This window comes from Podarcis raffonei, chromosome 14 (assembly GCF_027172205.1).
Source record: "Podarcis raffonei isolate rPodRaf1 chromosome 14, rPodRaf1.pri, whole genome shotgun sequence".
Lineage (NCBI taxonomy): Eukaryota > Metazoa > Chordata > Lepidosauria > Squamata > Lacertidae > Podarcis > Podarcis raffonei.
This window is the reverse complement of record NC_070615.1, coordinates 906,494-929,018: the sequence shown is the minus strand read 5'-3', so window position 1 is coordinate 929,018 and position 22,525 is coordinate 906,494. Positions and strand designations below refer to the sequence as shown.

Genomic DNA, 22,525 nt, shown 5'->3' with positions numbered 1-22,525 from the left:
TGCTCCTCTCAGCCTAACCTGAGAGGGTTGTTGTGGGGATTCAGCAAGGAGGAGGAAGAACCATGTACACCATAATGAGCTCCTTGGAGGAAAGGCTGGGATATAAATGCTATAATTGCAATAAAGATAGCCTGACAAGGTGGACTCGTCCATGGAATTTTATGGCATCATAAATGTGTTGTTCTTTAAAGTGCCAAAAGACTCTTGTCCTTTTAGGCTCTCATGTTCCCAACCGCCTAATGATCTTCAAGCTGAATTAGGAGTTGATAATACAAATCTTTCACCTTACCTGCTGGTGCCCACTATCTTGAGCACCTTCCTGATACCCTGCAATGATCAGGTGAGCCAATTCCAGGCTTTATCCAGAGAGACATGCAGAGCAGGTCCAAAATCACGCATGCTGAAAGCAATCCATACTTTGTCCTTGTTTGGCTAGTATATTCTTTTTGTGATTCTTTCTTTACTTTAGCATATTACTTACATCATTACTATGGAGGTTTTTCAGGGAGGGAGGGGTTCTCCACACCAAAAACCCTATTAAAAGGCAGGCTCTAAGGGTCTTAAAATACACACCATACATAAATAACATAAATATCATCAAAGTACGCCCTCTTCTCTGGAAGCCACACAAATACCAATATGCAGGGGAAATATCAGGAGGTGGAAATGCTCCCTCAAGCTCAGAGGAAACTTCCTCTCTATCCAGACTAGATCATCCAAACTAAGACAGAATGCATGTGTTTGGCGATGTGGGGGGGGGGGCGAGCAATGCCTGTGAGACCTGTGCGGTCCAGACCAAAAGTCCTGGTCCGGACACTCCTAAGCCACCCCAGCAAACTCTCCTTCAGCACCAAGGACGGCTCCTCGCTCGGAGGCAGCGGCTCACCGTGCACGAGTCCCCCGGCGAGGATCAGCACCACGGACAGCTCCCGGGTCCCCATCCTCGCAGCCCCGGCAGCCCAAGCTGGGTCTCCCGCGGTCTGGAAGCGGCGGCGCTTCCGCGCGAGGAAGGGCAGGCGGCCGGCGGGAAGCTCGGGGATGCCTGGCAGGCGGCGGGCCGTGGAGCCCCGCGCTGGCGGCGCCGGGCTAGATGGAGGCTCCTCCTCTCGGGGCTGATCTCCGCTTCTCTCCTCCGCCAGCTGCCGGCTCAGCCGCGGCGCAGGAATGCCAATCGCCTGGCTCTGCTTTCTTTCCTCCGCGACCACCCCCTCCTCTCCCCACGTGACGGGTTTCCCTCCTTGCGAGTAGATTCACCGGCGAGGACCATCCGTTGCCAGAAGGAGGTTGATCCTGCAGCAGCGACAGGCAAGAATGCAGCACCCAGCCCGGGCAGAGCCGCCTTTATAGGGGGAGCGCCCAGGCTGGCCCCCGCCTCCTCCTCTCTCGTCCCTCCCTCTTTCTCAGCTTGGCTCCGGCTCAGTCCCTTCCCGCTCCAGAGTCTGCCTGGGGGAGTTGGCGGCGCTTCCGTAGCGGCGTTTGCCTGCCTGCCTGCCTGCCCACCTAGGTCGGTCCCAACCTAGAGCGGAGCCAGGCGCACATGGCAGGCGCACGCTTCCCGGGGGGGAGGCGCTGCGGGGAGGAAGCCGTTGGATGTGTTTAGGGCTTCCTCCCGAGCCAGCGTGCAAGGGAGACTGGCAGGACTTCGGCGCATTCCTTTTCAGCCTGAGATCCGATTGCACGCCCATCTGGAGTCCCGTTAATGTGACAGCGGCTTCCGAGTAAACGTAAATGGGCATCGAGGATCCGGTTGTCAGAGCTGCGCGGAGGCAGCTTCGTAGCGATGGAGAGGAGCTTCTCACAGCGTTGGAGGCGCTCTTGGTGCGGTGTGCTGCACGATGTAAAGATCTGCTATAAAATAAATTCAAAATTAAATTGTAACTCACACGGACACTTTAAGGCTGCAGTCCTGAACGTACGTAACTGGGACTCAACACCCGCTGGCTACTTCATTATAACCATGTTGACAATATAAATCTGCAACTTTTCTTTTCTTCAAAGGAAAGAGTTTATTGTGCCCTTTGGCATGCAGGCTCCACAAATAGACAGGTGAAGTTTTTGTTAGAGTAGCTACTCAAGATGCTCACTTACTTGGTGGTAAGGTTATGATTATTTATTTATTTATGCCCAACCTTTTCCTCTGATGGGACTCAAGGTGGCTTACTGATTAAAAACAAGACTTGCTAAAAACTTGCTAAAAAAACAATAAAACTATATGCATGTATAACATCTGTTTGAAACATACAAATAATAAGATCCATTCACCTCATTAAAATCTGCTTCTGGGCATTCAGTCTGTAGGCTACTTGAGTTCTTCAGGAAAAAAATGTTTCTAAAGACTACTCACATATGTTCTAAAACATCCCACCATCCCTGTCTCTTAACACCAGACAGGCATCTTCACTCTACCCTTTGCAGTGCCGGCTAAAAAAACCCCCTGATGTATGTTCTAATTTGTTTTAAGTTTATTGCTGATTTTCTCTTTTGAGTGTTTTAAAGAGGTGTTTTAACTGATAATTTTATTGTTTTGTTTTTTTGTAAACTGCTTTTTTACAATCAAGCAGTGTATAAATTTCATTAATAAAATTCATCAGAGGGACTTCCGGGTTGGCGCCATCGTCTAATGGCGGATTCCCTCCGAGCTCCGGAGGGAATCGGCTCAACAGGGGTCGGGTTCTGCCACGGCGGCGACGCGGGGACCCTTAGAAACCACAGGCGCTGAAGCCTGTGGACTTGGTGACTCAGCGGGCACCATTTGCGCCCCCCCGACCCGCAAAGGAGCCTTTTTAAAGGCTCTGGAACGGGGGACGGAGAGCGGCGTGGTGCTGTGAGTTCGACTGCTTCCCCTGCTGAGTGAAGCCGCATGCCATGGACGGAGAGCGCTAACTTCTTCCTTTGAACATTCGGATTAAAAGTAACGACCCGTGAGTAACACGGTAATTGGACTTAAAAGGGAAATTTTATCTTTGGGAATTAGGCACGAACGGGCAAGGTGTTAAAAGGAAGTCCGCCTACCCGTCTTGTAAACATCGTAAAGCAAGGATTTTATTACTAAGGTTGTGAGAATACCTTTCTTCTTTGTGGAGAAAAGCAATTAACTTTACGTTGGGGCAATTTAAGTGATTGTGCTGGAGGATAAGAGCTAACATTGAGAACGGAATTCACCCCTCCCCCAAGACCCGGGAGCGATCGGTGAGAGAGCCTGCGGAAGAGGTATAAAGACTTTGACAGCTGTCAAACTAGCTGTCAGAGTTGGAAGAAAAGGGAAACTCTGTTTTTGCTGACTTTGCTGGTTATATTCGCTACAATTTGGCAACAAATTGTTAAAATAAAGAAGGAAAGGTTAACTTGGCTTTTGGGTGGGAATTGGAAGACATTAAGTAACTAGAATCCCTCTAGAGGGGGTTCAGGACATTACAAAAATGGCTGTAAGTGGAAAAATACTGGCTGAACTGGAAAAGACCTTCTCGCTCCTGGGAAAACTGCAGGAACAGATGAATGTTTTGACTGTGAATGTCACAATAATGAAGGGAACAGTAAATAAAGTTGCTGAGCCTGGAAGAGATATGATTCAAGTTCCTGTAGATGAACAGGGAAGTGTTGTTATTGATCTAAAAACCCTTACAGCCAAACAAGAAAAGGAATTTGAGTCATCTGAGGATGTGTTTAAAGAGGAACATGAAGATCTGAAGGAAAAAGATGGAGGTGCTGTGATGTCGCAGATGATCAAGGAGAGCCAGAGGCCTGTTAAGTTGGACACAAAGGAAAATAAGAACAGGATGATGAAAATTTGGTTTGAAGTGAAGAATGGAAATTGGAGAGATCTCCTCATATGGAGATCTGAAGACATATGGAATACAAATTTGGCTAATGTGGAATTTGGAGCCTTTGGGACATTTGGATTTATGAGAAGTAAGAAACAAGATTTCGGCTCCATTGTTAAATATGGAGGTCTGGCTGGAAGAAATATGGACCTTATTGGAACAGAGCCTCTTCGAGATTCGGAATTTAAAATAAAGGACTATCAAAAAAACCGGCAGAGAGAAATTGAGAGAGAGTTAAGTGCCTCGGATGTGAGGTCGCCAGGCTGATCGCAGATGGACTGATGGACTTTGGTTGTGGTTCGAAATCGGGAAAGGGGGTGGTAGAGCTTCGGGAATCCAAAGGGTGTACAAATATATTTTGTTTTAATTAAGTTGGTTTTGCCACTAACATAAAAATGGGGATTTTGGGGAAGGGATTTGGGGCCGACCTTAGAAAAAGATTGTTAAGAATAAGTGTTGATGTATAAAGATTGAGGTTTTTAAGTTAAAATGGGTTAATTAAATTGATGGGGCGAATTTAGGAAAAGTATTTTAAGAATAAGTTTTGAAATATAAAGATTGAGGTTTATAAGTTAAAATTGGTTAATTAAAATGAATCAGAGAAAACAAGGTAAAGTGTGGGGACAAAAGTTTGCTGAGCTAAAAATTGGAATTGGAATACAAGAAGGGCAGGTGTGGGGAAGTCAAGGAATTTGGGTATGGAAAGCAAGTAATGTAAAATTTTTCAATTGTTGCTTTTTCTTTTTCTTTTTTTTTCTTCTTTCTTTTTTTTCTTTTTTGTCTTTCTTTTTTATTTTTTTGAAAACTTCAATAAATATATTTAAAAAAAAATAAAAAAAAATAAAAAAAATTCATCAGAATGTGATATACACCTGGATTTTCCTATGGGTCATGACAGGAATTGCACAGACATTAAGCATTATTCAAATTACTTTGAAAAGTATTAAGAAAAATATTGCTTGCTTAGAAATATCAAACAATATTTACAAGGTAACATGGTATAGCATGCAAGCATGCAAGGTTTAAAAAAAACAATAGTGGTAACTGTTGGAAGCAAAAAAAAAAAAGTCAAAAGTTTTCTATGAATTATTAAGGAGCTTTCTGACAAAAAAACCCAAAGATCTTCCCCAATTGATTATCTTTCTAAACATTTCCCACAGGAGACTGGAAGAAGTCAAGAAGATGTGGATTGGCTAAGAGGCCTCCTGATTACTACATTTAACTAACTCTAAGGTCATAAGAAGCGACGCGGGTGGGGCTGTGGGTAAAACCTCAGTGCCTAGGACTTGCTGATCGTATGGTCGGTGGTTCGAATCCCCGCGGCGGGGTGAGCTCCCGTCTTTCGGTCCCAGCTCCTGCCCGCCCACCTAGCAGTTCGAAAGCACTCTTGGGAAAGACGGATTGGGAAAAAGTGTAAGAGGATTCAAATGGTTCTTACATGCTTTTAACCGGAAAACAAATTGAAATGTAAACACACACATTCATTGTAATACTGGTGGTATTACTTGAGATTTCTGATTGGGGGTGCTGACTATTTTCCTCTCCCCCAGTGTAGCTTCTTAAGTAATTGCAGAAAAGTAGATTATGAATGCACTTTCATAGCCTTGGTTTTAGATTCCCTTGTGAGAGTGGATCCAGATTTCTTTCTTTCTCTTTCTTTCTCTCTCTCTGTATATATGCACATAGTGTTTCTGTATGTGGCAGGAAGTAAATAGTTCTGCACTGAATAATACAATATTTTTAATTTTTAAAAAAGATATTTATTAAAGTTTTACAAAAAGAAGAAAGTTACAGAATAAAAAAGAAAAAAAAGGAAAGATACAAAAAGTACAAAAATACATAGGGAAAAAATGCAAAATACAGAAAAAATAAATAGAAAATAGTTAAAAACAAATCAATCTTTTCATATCTTAGATTTCGTTTACTTATTTCCCCGACCTCCTCACACCTCCCTTTTTTGTATTCCCGTTCACATGGTTAATTCAGCAAATCCTTACCCTCTTTCTTTTTATCTTAATTCTATATCTCAACATATTATAACTTTAAATTTTCATCCGTTATCAATCCATTTTTACATATTCTTATTAACCTTGTTGCTAAGGCCGCTTCATTTCAATCCGACATCATTTTAACATTCATTAATTTTACAATGTTTCCGCAAATAGTCTTTGAATTTCTTCCAATCTTCTTCCACCGACTTCTCCCTGGTCTCGGATTCTGCCAGTCATTTCCGCCAGTTCCATATAGTCTATCACTTTCATCTGCCATTCTTCCAGGGTGGGTAGATCTTGTGTCTTCCAATACTTTGCGATGAGTATTCTTGCTGCTGTTGCAGCGTACATAAAGAAAGTTCTATCCTTCTTTGGCACCAATTGGCCCACCATGCCCAGGAGAAAGGCCTCTGGTTTCTTCAGGAAGGTATATTTAAATACCTTTTTCATTTCATTATAGATCATCTCCCAGAAAGCCTTAATCCTTGGGCACGTCCACCAAAGGTGAAAGAATGTACCTTCATTCTCTTTGCATTTCCAACATTTATTATCAGACAAATGATAAATTTTTGCAAGCTTGACTGGTGTCATGTACCACCTGTATATCATTTTCATAATATTCTCTCTTAAGGCATTACATGCCGTGAATTCCATACCTGTGGTCCACAACTGTTCCCAGTCAGCAAACATTATGTCATGTCCAACATCTTGTGCCCATTTAATCATAGCAGATTTAACCGTTTCATCCTGCATTTTCCATTTCAACAGCAAGTTATACATTCTTGATAGTATCTTAGTTTTGGGATCTAACAGTTCTGTTTCCAATTTTGATTTTTCCACCTGGAAGCCAATTTTTTTATCCATATTGTAAGCCTCCCTTATTTGATAATAATGAAGCCAGTCTCGCACTTTATCTTTTAATTTCTCAAAACTCTGCAATTTCAATTTGTCACCTTCTTGTTCCAAAATCTCCCAATATTTCAGCCATTTGGCCTCCATATTGAGTTTTTTCTGAGCCTTCGCTTCCATCGGTGATAACCACCTTGGGTTTGCACTGAATAATACAATAAATTAAGCATTACAATTTATCAACTATCATGCCTAATTCTGAATAAGTCACAGTGTACCTTTTAAAAATGCATATATTTAGATAAGAAAAATAGAATAGAGGAGCTTTCTGAGGCTTTGTCGTTAGAGAATTCAAGTCTTACTATTATCATTGAGCAGTACATCTTGTTTCCTCTTCTCTAGCTTTGTTCTCATGGAGTGGGACTCTCTATCAGGCCCTCTATCATGGCAGCTCCTCACCAGTCCTTCAAGGACTTTTCTCTGGCAGCAATGTATCCCTGGAATGTGATGATGCCTCTAGCTTGCTGGTGTGTGTGTGTAGGAGTAGAAACTGTTGGGTGTTTTTTATATTAATGAAGTCAATGGTTCTACTCCAAGGTCTGTGCTTGTAATTATAACCTGCATGGCAGGACATCTGTGAGCTTTTGGCAATTCAGCACACCTGAGGTATCTTAACAATTTAACTAATTAGCAGGGGGAGTTTACCTGCTGCACCAAATGCAGCGATGTGATAGGGTAATTGATTATTTGAAAACTGTATTTAAGTTGATCAAGTGGTGTAGTGTGTGCTGTTATAGAATACTGTTGAGGAAAGGTGGTGAGAAGGGGTGTTTTCCAGCTGTTTGATTATTATTTAAAAATAAAGATAAGCAAAGATATTACGGGCAAGTTTTTATTCCATCACCCCAGTCGCTGCACAAACTCAGTTGGCAAAGAAGGTCTAACATCTGGTTATGGGCCCAGAGGCAGGGCATGGGCATATGGACTGCTTGCTGAAAGGGCTGCAGAGCTGAGCTGTTTGGGTGTCTGAAAGACTAACCAAAATAATTGAGACTGCTAGGTCATTTTGCTATTCCCATCTCCTTAATGAGGCTGCAACTTCCCTGCGTTTTTCTTTCTTAGTACAGAGTTTGCCAAAATTTAGAATCAGTAGATCAAGAGTTGATAGTTAATTTTCTTTCTTAGTACCGAGTTTGCCAAAATTTAGAATCAGTTGATCAAGAGCTGAGAGTTTATTTTCATGGTTTAATTGAGATTGCATTACGGTGAGTTCTTTTATGGAACAAGTAGTCATAGGAGGATGCTCTATGATGTGGCTGGACTCCCAATTCCCATTAGCCACAGACAGCATGCCCAGTGTTCACAACATAAAAATACAAAATGAGAACACAAAATGCATAATAAAACGAAAAACAAATAACCTCCCTACACACACACATATTTTTTATTGTTTTTTTTTCCACGTTAAATTTTTATTGATATTATACCTATATACATATAAACATATACAAAATCCAAAATAAAGATTGCACATAATATGACCAATCCATAAATCATAAGTATAATTTTAGGCTCTGCCGAGCCTTGGACTCCCCTCCACTCCTTTGGTAAGAATCAAGTAAACTCTGTAAGCACGTATTTTATCTCTTCTAAAAAATAACCCATTACTGTTAGATTTATTCCAATCCTGTCAGTGTCTTTTAAAATTTGATTCCAATATACGTCCCATATTTAACCCAGTTGTCATGAAATTTCTGTTCATCTTGATCTCTTATTCTTCCCGTTATTCTAGCAAGTTCGGCATAATTTGTCAATTTAACCTGCCAATCTCTTATGTTAGGTATAACCTCCGTTTTCCAATTTTGCGCTAACATGATTCTTGCGGCTGTTGTAGCATATAGGAATAGTACCTTATCTTCTTTTTTGATTTCTTTCCCCGTCATTCCTAGCAGAAAAGCTTCAGGCTTTTTGGGAAACGTATATCTAAAGATTTTTTTAAGTTCATTGTAAATCGATTCCCAAAATCCTTTTACTTTGCTGCATAACCACCACATATGGTAGAAATCACCATCTACCTCTCCACATTTCCAACATCTTTTGTTCTTTAACCTATAGATCTTAGCCAATTTCACTGGCGTGTGGTACCACCTATATATCATTTTCCAGATGTTTTCCTTTAATGCCGTACATGCCGTGAACTTCATATTAACATTCCATAATTCCTGCCACCTCTCAAATTCGATGTTATGACCAATATCTACTGCCCATTTAATCATGGTCTCCTTCACCTCCTCATCTTTTGTATACCACTCTAATAAGATATCGTAGATTCTTGACAATGTTTTGTTCTTGCTTTCCACAACTTCGACATTAAATTTAGATTTTTTATCTTCAAATCCTGATTTCTTTTTATCTTCTTTCAACAAATCATTTACCTGGTGGTATTGCAACCACCCGGTAAGTAAGCTTTTAATCTCTTCATATGGTCTAAGTTTTATACCTTGGCCCGTTTTTCTTATTAGTTCTTCATACGTGGCATTCTTCCCTTCCATATTAATTTTTTTAACCGTTAACACCTCTACTGGTGAAATCCACCAGGGTGTCTTCCTTTCCAGTAAATTTTTATTCCTTTCCCATGCTTGAAATAATGGTCCTCTGAAAATATGATTTAGAAAGCCTCTATGCACTTTCACCTTTTCATACCACAGGTACGAGTGCCACCCGTACCTGTTATCGAAGCCTTCCAAATCCAAAATGTCTCTATTTTCTAACCTTATCCAATCTTTCAACCACAATAGACACGCCGCCTCATAATATAAACTTAAATCCGGTAGGGAGAAGCCCCCTCTTTCTTTTCTATCTACCAGTATTTTCATTTTTATTCGTGGCCTTTTTCCCTGCCAGATATATCTCGCCAGGGCTCTTTGCCATTCTCTGCACTGTTTTAGACCTTTAAGTACCGGAATGGTTTGAAATAAAAATAGCATCCTAGGCAGAACATTCAATTTGATAACCGCAATCCTCCCCATAAAAGATAACCTCATCCTCTCCCAAATTTCAAGGTCTTTCTTAATGTTCTTCCAGGTGACCTCATAGTTATCTTTATATAAGTTAATATTTTTTGCCGTAATCCACACTCCAAGGTACTTCACCTTCTTTGCTGTCGTAATTCCTGTTTTTTGTTCTAAATCCACAATATCTTCTTTGGTTAAATTTTTAGTCAGCATTTTAGTCTTATTCTTATTAATCTTAAGACCTGAGACAGCACCAAACTCTTCAAATTTTTGTAGGGCTTCTTTTACGCTATACTTTGGATTTTCTAATGTTAATACAATATCATCAGCAAAAGCTTTAATTTTATGTTCCTTAGTTCCCACTTTAACTCCAATAACCTCTGCTGTATCCCTCAACCTCTTAGTAAATACTTCCAATACTGAGATAAATAGTAGAGGGGACAAGGGACAACCTTGTCTGGTCCCTTTAGCTATGTCAAAAAATTCTGATGTAGTATTATTAATTACAAGTTTTGCCCTTTGCTCATGATAAATAGCCTCTATGCCTTTTCTAAATCTTTCTCCCATCCCCATCCTTTTCAAGTTTTCCATCAGAAAGCGCCAAGAAACATTATCGAATGCTGTCAGAGGCTCAGGAGCAGAAGAGCAGGGGAGAGAGCAAATAGAGAGCGGAGGAGAGGAATCAGAGGGGAGCGTAGGGGAATATGACAGTGGACCGAGAGATTCCATGAGCTTCTCCAGCGAATCAGAAGATTCCCAGGAGGGGGCGCCTATGGTAAGGGCGAGGCGAATCCCAGAGGGGACGATCCATAAACAGGGAACCAGAGGGGAGTCCCAAAGGAGTAGCGGAGAAGTAGGGCCAGTTCCCCCACCAGAGCACAGTGGGGGAGAAGAGGCATGGGAGTCAGGACCAGCGTCTCCTCCATCGGGGAGTGGGGAGACGGAGGGAAGGGCAGGTCCAGCTAGCCTCCCCGAAAGGGGGAGCAGTGACACAAGTGTAACGGTCAGAAGGAAAGTGGGAGGCTGCGCGCGCGCGCCAAGTTCAAATGTGGAGGAGCGCGGGACAGCAGAAAACCCGGATTGGGAGCCAGGTCCTAAAGCCCGGAAGAGGGGGGAGGAGGAGTCGGGAGAATCAGCGTCAGAAGAATCTCGGAGGGCAGAGACTCCGACTAGCAGAAGGACCCAGAGAAAGAAGGAACAGAGGAAGAGGTGGAGTAAAGCTAGAATCTTAAGCTGGCGTCAGGGGGGCGGAGATTCAGATGGGACTTCTATGATCTGACGGATAGATGTAGCGTTGCGCGCTGCACGTCTGGAAATGAGACTGAACTTCAATAAAGACTTTTGAACTTGAGCAAGAAGCAGCGTTGGTCTTGTGTGAGCTGGGACCTTGGGCAGCGCTGACAGTAAGTCCCATCTCCAGCAGGGGAGGGACCACAGAGGGCGACGCCACTCAACGAGGTCACAGAGATTTTGGACTCCAGATGGGGGGAAGAGGGAGTTGAATATCTCCTCGCCAGGGAGGGTACTCCGGCCAGCGCCAACGAGTGGGTGCCGTGCTACGCCGTGGAGGAGCACTATCTCAAAGACGAGTTCCATTCGATCTTCCCACACAGACCCATGCCGGCGGAGTATTTTGACGACTGGCTTTTCACACCCACACTGTCAGCCAGCACGTTCCAAGGTTTCTCCTCAGATGAGGAGCCGACGCCGGGGATGAGCTCCCCGGAGGGGTCGCTCTCGGGGTTTGCCACGGACCGCTCCTATTGGTGGGACACTCAACCAGAAGTGGGGTGGAGCAGGGAACTGCTGAGGGGGCCCTTGCACACAGCCTCACCCGAGGGACCGGGGGGAGAGGAGGACATGGACGTGTGGGGGGAGGATCTTGGTTTTGAGCACGACAGCAGAGAAATGAAAGCAGAGGAAGTCGACGTCGACGAACCCATCGTGGGGGGGCCTGATCCCGCTGGACGGTTGCACACCAGGGAGAGAGAACGGAAGCCAGCACTCACACCCCCAGCGCTGGAGCACCTGGAACCCACACCCGAAGAGGGGGAGGGGGGAAGGGGGGGCTTCGAGGGGGGGATGGATGTCAGAGGCTCAGGAGCAGAAGAGCAGGGGAGAGAGCAAATAGAGAGCGGAGGAGAGGAATCAGAGGGGAGCGTAGGGGAATATGACAGTGGACCGAGAGATTCCATGAGCTTCTCCAGCGAATCAGAAGATTCCCAGGAGGGGGCGCCTATGGTAAGGGCGAGGCGAATCCCAGAGGGGACGATCCATAAACAGGGAACCAGAGGGGAGTCCCAAAGGAGTAGCGGAGAAGTAGGGCCAGTTCCCCCACCAGAGCACAGTGGGGGAGAAGAGGCATGGGAGTCAGGACCAGCGTCTCCTCCATCGGGGAGTGGGGAGACGGAGGGAAGGGCAGGTCCAGCTAGCCTCCCCGAAAGGGGGAGCAGTGACACAAGTGTAACGGTCAGAAGGAAAGTGGGAGGCTGCGCGCGCGCGCCAAGTTCAAATGTGGAGGAGCGCGGGACAGCAGAAAACCCGGATTGGGAGCCAGGTCCTAAAGCCCGAAAGAGGGGGGAGGAGGAGTCGGGAGAATCAGCGTCAGAAGAATCTCGGAGGGCAGAGACTCCGACTAGCAGAAGGACCCAGAGAAAGAAGGAACAGAGGAAGAGGTGGAGTAAAGCTAGAATCTTAAGCTGGCGTCAGGGGGGCGGAGATTCAGATGGGACTTCTATGATCTGACGGATAGATGTAGCGTTGCGCGCTGCACGTCTGGAAATGAGACTGAACTTCAATAAAGACTTTTGAACTTGAGCAAGAAGCAGCGTTGGTCTTGTGTGAGCTGGGACCTTGGGCAGCGCTGACAAATGCCTTCTCAGCATCGATGAATATTAAGGCCGCCTGTTTGTCTATTCTGGTTTCCAAATATTCAATGATGTCTATCACATTTCTTACATTGTCCTTTAATTGTCTCCCTGGAAGGAAGCTCGTTTGATCTTTGTGAATTCTATTGTTTAATACTCTTTTTAATCTCTCTGCCAATATATCCGCAAATAGTTTATAATCATTATTTAGTAACGAAATCGGCCTATAGTTCTTCACTTCTAAGGTGTCCACATCTTTTTTAGGAATTAATGTAATATAAGCTTCCTTCCAGGTATTCGGAATCCTCCCTTCTTTTAAAACATTATTCATCACTTCACATAGAATTGGGCATAGTTGGTCACTTAATGTTTTATAATACTTTGCTGGTAAGCCATCTGGCCCCGGCGCCTTCCCAATTTTCATCTTTTTTATTGCTTTCTTTATCTCGTCTTCTGTAATCATCTGGTCTAATAATTCTTTTTCTTCAGTGACAATCTGTTGTAAATGGTGCTCTTCCAAATAACGCTCTATTTCATAATCTGTTTCCTTGCCTCTTTTATATAAATCTTTATAATACTTCTGAAATATCCTCTTTATCTCTTTTGGCTCTTCTACTATCCTTTCTCCATCCCTTATTTTACAGATCGTATTTTGTTTTTTCCTTTCTCTTATTTGCCACGCCAGATATTTTCCTATTTTATTGGCTGATTCAAAATCCTTTTGCTTCATCCTTTTAATTTTCCACTCAATCTCTTGATCAACTATCATAGAAAATTGGGATTGCAGTATCTTTAAATTTTGTTGTATTGTCTCCTCACCTGGTTTGATAGCTAACTGTCTTTCGTTCTCCATAAGCTGTAGATAGATAGATATCATTTATTACGGCCATAGGCCCATACAGGTAAAAACAACACATAAGTGACAGCTTATGCCGTAGGGGAAAAGAAAGAGAAAACAAAAAACAAAAACAAAGAACAGTCGCTAAAACACCACTATAACAATAAAATACTATAAGATGGAAAGGCATACTACGCCTTAATTAGCTTGTAGTGCTCCTTGTCGTCGCTTTTGGGAAAGGACAGCGACCAGGAATCTAGCCACCTTCAGGGTCGTGTGGGTATCCTTGTCCTGCAAGATTTGGGCAAGGTGGAATTTTGGTGGGGTACCCTCTAGTTTCTGAATGATTGATCCCAACAAATTTGCCCGTGGCGCATTGAACAAGGGGCAAAAGAACATAATGTGCTGGAGCGACTCCGGCGTCACCTTATCACATTCGCACACGGCGGGGGCTTGGCCCTTTGAGAATCTATGTCTCAGGACATTGGAGGGAAAAACATTAAACCTCGCTTTGGTGAAGGCCAGTCTATGGGCAACAGTCGAAAGGGAGGAGAGGTATGATGGAACGCAGTAAGTTAAAGTGATACCAATGTTCTGGGGCGAGCAAACACCTCCCCCCAGCATATAATTTCGCTGTAAGTCGATGTCATCCAGTCTTTGGCGGATCAGTCTTTGAGCAGTGATTTGGTCTAGTTTTAGGGAATCTGAGGGAGAGATTCCATAACTCAGGAGTTTGGCATGAATTCTACTAGTCCAAAGGCTAGAGAATTCATCTCGCCATAAGCATTGGACAAGGTAATGGTTTGGTAATCTATGCCACAATGATAACCAGTAATTGAAGACTTGCTTCCACAGACAAGTTTCTAAGGATGCGATCTTCAATTCTAGTCGCATGGCTGCGTTGCTTACGCACAGGGGGAGCATTAGGAGCCGACGTAGGAATTGGCTTTGCAGAGTCTCAAGGGGAGCAAGATCTGTCATCACGGCCCAGAGCGGGGCAGCATAAGCAAGCACGGCAACCACTTTTGCCTTGAACACCTTTAGGGCCGAGGGAACATGCAAAGCTCCGTCTGAAAAGAAGAATCGGAGGAGCGCATATGACAAGGTTTTGGTCTTGTTAAGTAGGTGTTGAATTTGAGCTTTCCACCCCAAATTGTATTGAAAAATAACTCCTAGGTATTGAAATTTTAGGACTTGCTCTATTTTTGCTCCACCAAGCTTCCATTTGTATAATCTCCGGCTTCTGGAGAAAATCAGAATCTTGGACTTAGCATGGTTGATGGTTAATTGATTGAGTTGACAATACGTGGCAAAGATCTTCAGAGCTCTGGTTAGTCCAACACGTGTATAAGATAGAATTACCGCGTCGTCCGCATATAAGAGGAGTGGACAGCGGTAATCCGCTAGTCTAGGCGCGTGTATACTTGGAGATGAGTTAACTAGGGGTGCTCACATGTCACTGATAAATAGGTTGAATAGGCAGGGAGCCAATATGCATCCTTGGCGCACTCCCTTGTTTATTGGTATCGAATTTGTGAGGTCGCCCGCAGGAGTGAGTCTCACTCTGGCAAGGGTACCTTCGTGGAGCTGGCTTATGAGCCATAAAAGTCTTCTATCAATGCCCTGTTTCGCAAGTTTCTCCCAAAGAATATTTCTAGGAACGCTATCAAAGGCTGCCTTTAGATCTAAGAAGGCGGCACAGAGGTAGCCCCGGGGAGGGGAGGAGTACTTCCGTGCCAGGTGATAAAGAACTATCGCATGATCGATTGTAGAGCGTTTAGTTCTGAACCCCGCTTGTTCGTGACCAATCTGGTTAGTCTCGTCTACCCATCGCAATAATTTAGTCAGCAAAAAGCTGGCATAAATTTTCCCTATGATCGAAAGGAGGCTGATGTTACGGTAGTTTTCCGGCTCCGTTGGAGAACCTTTTTTATGAATTGGTACTATTATGGCCTCCTTCCATGTTTTGGGGATGAGACCGGAAGCATTGATTGCATCAAAGGTTTTGGCCAAGATGCCGGCCCACCATTTTGGGTGTAGTTTGATGGCTTCAGCAGGGATCAGGTCGGGCCCGGGGGCCTTGCCCGGTTTCAGCTGAGCTATTAACATGGCTATTTCGTCAGGATCGGTGGGAGGCCAAATAGGTAGGTGGGTAAACAGGTGCATCAGATGGTCGGAGGGAGCATCTGCCTGTGAGAAGCATCTCTTCAGGAACAGTTCCCATGTCGGTGCAGAGATGACTGCTCTTGGGGAATTCCTCCCCCTTCTGTTAATCAAAGACCAGAATTCCCTGGATCTGTGTGGTTTTGAAGCAGTGATCAAAGCCTGCCAACGATTATGTTGCCACTCACGCTTGGCAATTTTCTGCGTGCATTTGTAAACTTGCTTGGCATGTGCATAGCTAGCTGGCAGAGTAGATGCATTGGAGGTCTTGTATACATTATATATAGCACGGAGGCGCTGTCTTGCTTGTTTGCACTGAGAATTATACCAGGGGGCACCGTAAGTATACTTGTTTCGATTTAAATTTTTGGGTGGTAACCTGAAGAAGGACGTAAGATCAGTCATATGATGGTGGAAGCGCTTCAACACTGTGCTATGCTCGCCTATGTTGGGATGGGGCCCGAGGATTTCTTTTTGAAAGAATTCCAGGTACCTTTGGGCCTGTGTCTCCGACCATTTGATTCCTCTTACTTGGAGAGATTCGTTGGTTACTATCTGAGTCGGATGTCTATGAGCCTCCAGCTGCCAGTTCAGGGAAAGCTTAGCAACAAGGGGAAGATGATCACTAAATTGTACATTCTCGATCTTAAAAGTGGAAATACACTTAAGTAGATCCCTAGAGACCAACAAGTAATCGAGGACGCTGTTTGATTTAACGCACAGGTGAGTGAAATCCCCTGGAATGTCGGGGAGGCATGTGCCATTTAAGGGGACCAAATTCAAACGGATGGCCATTTGATAGAGGAGTACTCCAGCCTCATTTACTCTGTGGTCTTTAGAAGTTCTCTTCATGATGTGTTCCAGGTCATAATTATCAAGGTTTGGGGTAACCCACCATTTGGCTTTGGTCAGCGAGTCCCAGTTTGCTGCTGTACAGGCATTAAAATCTCCACCTATTATGGCCGGGGTGTTAGGAAACTTAACATAGCATGAGAGCAAATGCTCTTCTAGCGAGCCCCATTTAGAGCCCAGTTCGAAGGAAGAACCCCCAGGTGGCAAATAGACATTTGTAACTAGGAGCGAGATCTTTTCCCCCGCAATCAGCCCGGTAAGGGCGTAGGGAGGCAAGGCCTGTACTAGAGTAAATTTAGAATGCAGGTTGAGGGAGATGCCTATTATTAGGCCCCCTTTAGGGCGGCCTCCTTTCAGGGAGGGGCAGGCAGGGAGTTCTAGAAGCTCAAAGCCATTTAGGACAATTTTCTCTACTTCCCACGATTCTTGGAACAAGATGATATGAAACCGGTTGATATACTCCAAGAATTCTGGCTCATGTTTTTTTCCCCTCCAGCCCGCAATGTTCCAGCTGAGGACTGATAGGGGGGAGTTCCTGTTGTGTTCAATTCGCTGTCATTTCAGGGAGAGAAGTGGGTCCTTTGGAGGCGGGGCAGACCCCACAAAAAAGTCAGTTATTTTACTTTGCGTGGCAGGCACCTGCTGGAGGTACCTAATCTTGAAGTTGGTAGTGGGGTGTTCAGACTGGGGCAACAAAGCGGGTCTCCCGCTGGCTAGCCCAAGGGTAGCCACTTCAGTAGGAGACTCCACAGGATTAGCTGAGACTGCCCCACCGCGAGGTCTAAAGGTCGCCAATGAAACCATTTGATTTATATGTCCGGCCGGGTCTTCAGTCAAATCCGGGTCATTTTTTGATGTAGGTGGAACACTCCCCTGACCTGATGCTAGCGAAGGTACTGGGGGTGCTCGACGTACAGATACCGTTTGTATGTCGGTCCATAAGCTGTATTAAAATCTCCTCTTTCTTTTTCTCTTTTTCTTTTCTTAAATAGCAATTTTTCTGGATAAGGAAGCCCCTCATAACGGCTTTTCGTGCGTCCCACACCGTTTCTAAGGCTGTTTCTTTATCAAGGTTCCACTTGAAATATTCTTCAATTGTTTCTTTTGCCTCACTTACTATCTTTTGATTGTTAAATATATATTCGTTCATTCTCCATCTAACTACTCTAACATCTTTACCCTTTATCTCTATAAATACCGGATTGTGATCAGATAAAGTTTGTGGGAGAATTTCAGATTTAGTTAAACTCTGTATCAATTCCTTCGAGATCCAGGTGTTATCTATTCTCCCCCAACTCTTGTTTGGATTTGAGAAAAAGGTGTAATGTTTTGTAGTGGGGTTTTTAAACCGCCAGGCGTCAATTAGCCCCATATTATCAACCAAATCAAAAAACGTTCGAGGTAACTTGCCTTCCTTTATCTCTTGCTTTTTTGTTGACCTATCCAAATTTGGAGACACCACTCCGTTAAAATCACCCATCAATATCATTTTTTGGTCCATCCACTCTAATAGCTTATTACCTAATTCAGAAAAGAAAGCCGATTTTTTATCATTAGGTGCATATATTCCGGCCACAATTATTTTTGTTCCTTGAAATACGATCTGTACTACTATCATTCTCCCTTGTTCATCTTTATACAGCAATTTTGGGTCAAATTTTTCTTTTATGTATAATACCACACCTCTTTTCTTAACCTTATCCGATGCTACAAAATCCAACCCTAATTTCTTATTACTCAGAATTCTCTTATGCTTTCTTGTTACATGAGTCTCTTGTAGACAGATTAGGTTTAGGTTCCTCTTATTTTTATTGTTAAGCCCGTTAACATTCCAAGACAGTATTTTTAACGCCATCGATTATATACAATTAGTAAGTTCTCAAATCTAAGCTAGGGCTACTGTTCTGTGTCTTCCTTCTCTTCCCCTTCTCCTTCTTCCGTTGAAATTATCTCTGTCTCTTCCTCTTCGCTCCCCCCGCCCCTCCCCCCTCCCCTGGTCGCTCCCCCACCTCCTCCCCCCTGCCAACCTTCCAAGTTCTTTCTCGTATCTTCTTGCAAATTTTTCAAGTTCTGAAGGACTGGACAGTTTAAATCTTTTATCCTTGAAATAGAATGAAATTCCTTCCGGAAATTCCCATCTATATAAGATCCCCTTTTTCTTCAATTGATTGGTTAATTTTTTATACACCTCCCTCCTTCGAAGAAATCTCACAGGTATCTCTTTAAATATGATGATCGGGTTTCCTCCGATACATAACCTTTTGCTATAATTCTGTTTCAATATTTCATTCCTCATTTCCAGCGAGTTGAACATGGCTATTACATCTCCTGGCAATTTTTTCCCTTTAGCTTTAGCCGATTTTGTTTTTATCCGAAAAATATTTGCTAAAGAAAATCTTATCTCTTCTTCCTTCCTATCTAACCAAATTGCCAACTCTTTAACCATTTTAGACCTTATATTCTCATTTGACTCCTCTGGAATCCCTCTAAATTTCAGGTTAGACTGATTCTGTCTCATCTGAGTCATAGCCATACTGTCCAACAATTCTTCCTGTACCTTGCCTATCTCCTTGACTTCTATTTTAACCATGTCCAATTCCTTTTTACTGTCTTTCATGTCCTTTTGCACCCTTTTCAAAGAATCCTCAGTAACTTTGGTTCTTACCGATAAATCTTTAACTTTTCCTGTCAGTTCTCCCACCACCCCCTCTAATCTCCTATCCAATGTATCCTGCACTTCCAATAACTTTATCTCAATATATTGTTCATTATGTTTGAATTCTTTCCTTATTTCAGCCATCAAGCTGTCATAGTCCTTAATTTCTTTCCCCTCCTTCCCCTCTTCTTGTCTAGCTGGCCTCCTTTCTACTGGAGTTCCCACCCCTTTTTTCATTTTGTATGTCAACTTATATTAGTTAGTTATTAAAAACTCCTCCCCCCAATAGTCACTATAATAAACTGCTGGATTCCTCTGTTCCTCCCGTTGGTTTCTTCCTATGCAGTTTCCTTTCTTCCCACACGGTGGCGCCTCTTATTCCTTTTCTCTTCTGTAAGACTCCTCAACAAGAAGTCTCCCTCCACACAGAGCCAAGCAGTTGATCTCGTTAAATATTAATAGTCACACTATTAGAGGGAAACGGGGGTGGGAAGTAGAGCACGTTAATAGGGAGTGGGGAATAGATAAAAATATAAAGAAAAGTAGCCACCAAAGTCACAAGGGTATATAGATAAAGTCACGTAGTAATTCTCTGAACCTCTGCAGAAAGTATGGGGTGGGTCTCAGTCCGAGAACGAACCCAGGAGAGCAAGGTGGGGCCGAATGGAGGAGCACTCCACAATAAAGAAGGCTTCCATATAAAGCAGAAAATTCTGGCAAACAGTCTTAATAATTTTCCTTTCTTTCCGAAAGTTCCCAATCTCTTTCCGCTATGGTTCAATCTAAAGCATAGCCTCCATCTTCACCCGCTTCATCCACTTAAATGATAGAATATATCTCATTAAAACAGGAGGAGGCAAGGAGGGAAATGGCGGTACATACGCCCGTTGTATTTTTGCTTTTTTCGTTCTTAGTTTCTCCAAGCCGTTCACTTTTCTCCCCAGCCTCGCCGGAAAAAACGCTGCCTCTCCACGTCTCCCCTCCTCCTGTTATCAGTCCAGTTTTCAATCGTTTAACTGACCTATATATATCCAAAGTCTCCCTTTTGTTCAAACATGGGCAAAGAGAAGGGTAGAAGTCCTTATTTATATACTAATTAAATCAGTCCCCATTCCAGTACACCAGGCATAGAATTAAGTGTAAAAAAAAAAAAGAGAGAAAATCCGCCAATATATCACAAGCCGTTCGCTGACACAGCACTCTCCGACCAAGTGGGACAGAAATATTCCTTTCACTTCACTCTAGTCCAAAAATATTTTCAATCTTACATTGCCTCAGACTTCTTGTAGTTTAAACTTTGTATCTGAGGTCTCTCCTCTACACCCACTTAGCGGCAACTATCTTACTTTCTCTCTCCAACAGTCATCCGCTATACTCCATTTTGCTCTTACCGCCGGGGTGGATTCCTTCTCCTTCTCCCCATACCGTTCTTTTTCAGCTGGGTTCTTCAATTAAACTTTCTGTCTATTATCTACTTGATAGTTTTAGCTATTTCCCAGCTTTTTCTTTTACTGTTGTCGGAGGTTCACCGCTTTTCACGTGGAGCCTGAGGCTTCACAACACGAAGTCTGTTGCTTCCCCTTCCTGCTGCAGCTCCAAACCTGTTAAACGCCGACCATACAGGCGAGCCCAAGCAGCGTCGCTGGGTACTTGTCCCCCAGAATAATCCTCCTGAGGTTTCGGGGTTCACGGAGCCTTTGTGACCCCTCTAGACCTCCGTGTTGTTCGAGACCCCCCGGAGGGCAACCTCGCGCTCCTTCCCGTGACCGCGGCGTCCCGGAAGTCACACACACACATATTTTTTAAAGGCCACGGAATGTCAATCAACCAAAGGCCTGGTTATAGAGAAACGTTTTGCCTACCATGTAAAGATACGTAAAGAAGCTGCCAGTGAGAGAGCATTCCACAGACAGGGAGTCACTGCAGAAAAGGCCCCGTTCTCATGTTGCCACCCTCTGGACCTTTCAATGAAGAGGCACACAAAGCATGGCCTCAGAAGATGCTTGCAGGGTTCATATGCAGGGAGGCTGTCGAGGTATTGCAGTCCTGAGACATTTAAAGCTTTATACGTTAAAACCATCACTTGGAATTGGGCCCAGAAACTAATTGGTAGCCAGTGCAGTCAGACCAGGATCAGTGTAATGTGCCCAAACTGGCTTGCCCCAATGAGCAATCTGGCTGCCAAATTCTGCACAAGCTGAATTTTCCAAACCATCTTCAGAGGCAGCCCTACGTATAGCATTCAGAGTGCAAGCATCCCATCCAGCATATCTGTACTTCCACAATGCCATGATTCTGGATTTCCTGTGTTGAACATGTCTTTGGGGTAGATGGCTTACAAGGCGCTGTCCAACTCCCTGAATCTGACCCCATCAGCAAACACAGGTCACAGTTGACCCACTCTTCCCTTCAAAGGCATGCACGAAGAGAAGAAAGGAGGCTCCACTGTAAGCCTGTGCACAGTGTAAGCCAGAAGAATGTCTGAATGTGTTTGGCCCCAGGCAAGTTTGTATAGGATGTCATCCTTCAACCTTTGCAGCCCTAAAGTTCCATCAGCCCAAGTTCCTATTGCCAAGAGTCGGGGGGTGGGAGCTGTAGTCCAATAACTGCCTTGTAGTATGACAATTCCTCTCGTGTTTTTTGCTCACTTTCAGCATACCATTGTGGATATAATCCTTCTGGATAAACGAAAAAATTCCCAAGAAGGATTGTATTGACTACTGTTTATGCACTGAACTCCCATGTGGGTTTGAAGGGGGGAAAGCTGCATATTCAGCCCCAAACTAGACAGCAGATCCCATGTGTTCAGTTGCAGAAGGAAGGAAGGAAGGAAGGAAGGAAGGAAGGAAGGAAGGAAGGAAGGAAGGAAGGAAGGAAGGAAGGTGCCTACTTGGACAAGGTAGAAGTTACCTCCATCACTCTGCTCACATTTGACTTTTTTTAAGGGAAAGGGTTGTAGCCCACGGGTGGGCAACTTCTCGGCATGCAGAAGGTGACAGACCTGGTTACTGGCCTCTGCAGGTAAGGCTTAGAGAGTCCCCTGGTCTGCAACCCTGCAGAGCCACTGCCTGCCATTGTGTGCAGTAATGAGCTAGGCAGGCCACTGGCAGGGCAGGCTCCTATGACCGTTGGTCTCACTCACTATAAGGCAGCTCCCTAAGTTTCTAAGGGTGTTTTGCAATGTAGTCTTTAAAAGGCCGAAAAGGAAAATTTGTCCTTGGCATGACTACAGCCTTTCAGATACTTTCATCTGAAACTGTGTGATTGGAGTTGAATTATATTTTCTCTTGTATATGTGTGTGGAGAGGGAGGGAGGGAGGGAGGGAGGGAGGGAGGGAGAGAGGGGCACATAAACACAGTTTGGGGAAAGAAAAATACCTGAATCAGGAGGAAGATTGAGCCAGCCCCTAAAGACACACAGGTGCTTTCATCATCTGCATCCCACAATGTTGGAAATTATTATGCCGTAGCTGT

At 44.0% G+C, this 22,525-nt stretch overlaps 1 protein-coding gene across 1 annotated transcript in view; it reads right to left on the bottom strand.

Annotated features, from left to right (window-relative positions):
* The window catches only part of CHRFAM7A (CHRNA7 (exons 5-10) and FAM7A (exons A-E) fusion), a 114,952-nt gene extending 114,011 nt beyond the window's left edge, over positions 1-941 (bottom strand). The window contains exon 1 of the mRNA XM_053364980.1: positions 887-941. Coding sequence (XP_053220955.1) covers positions 887-941 — 55 coding nt within the window. The remainder of the gene's footprint in view (positions 1-886) is intronic.
* Between the last annotated feature and the right edge of the window lie 21,584 nt (positions 942-22,525).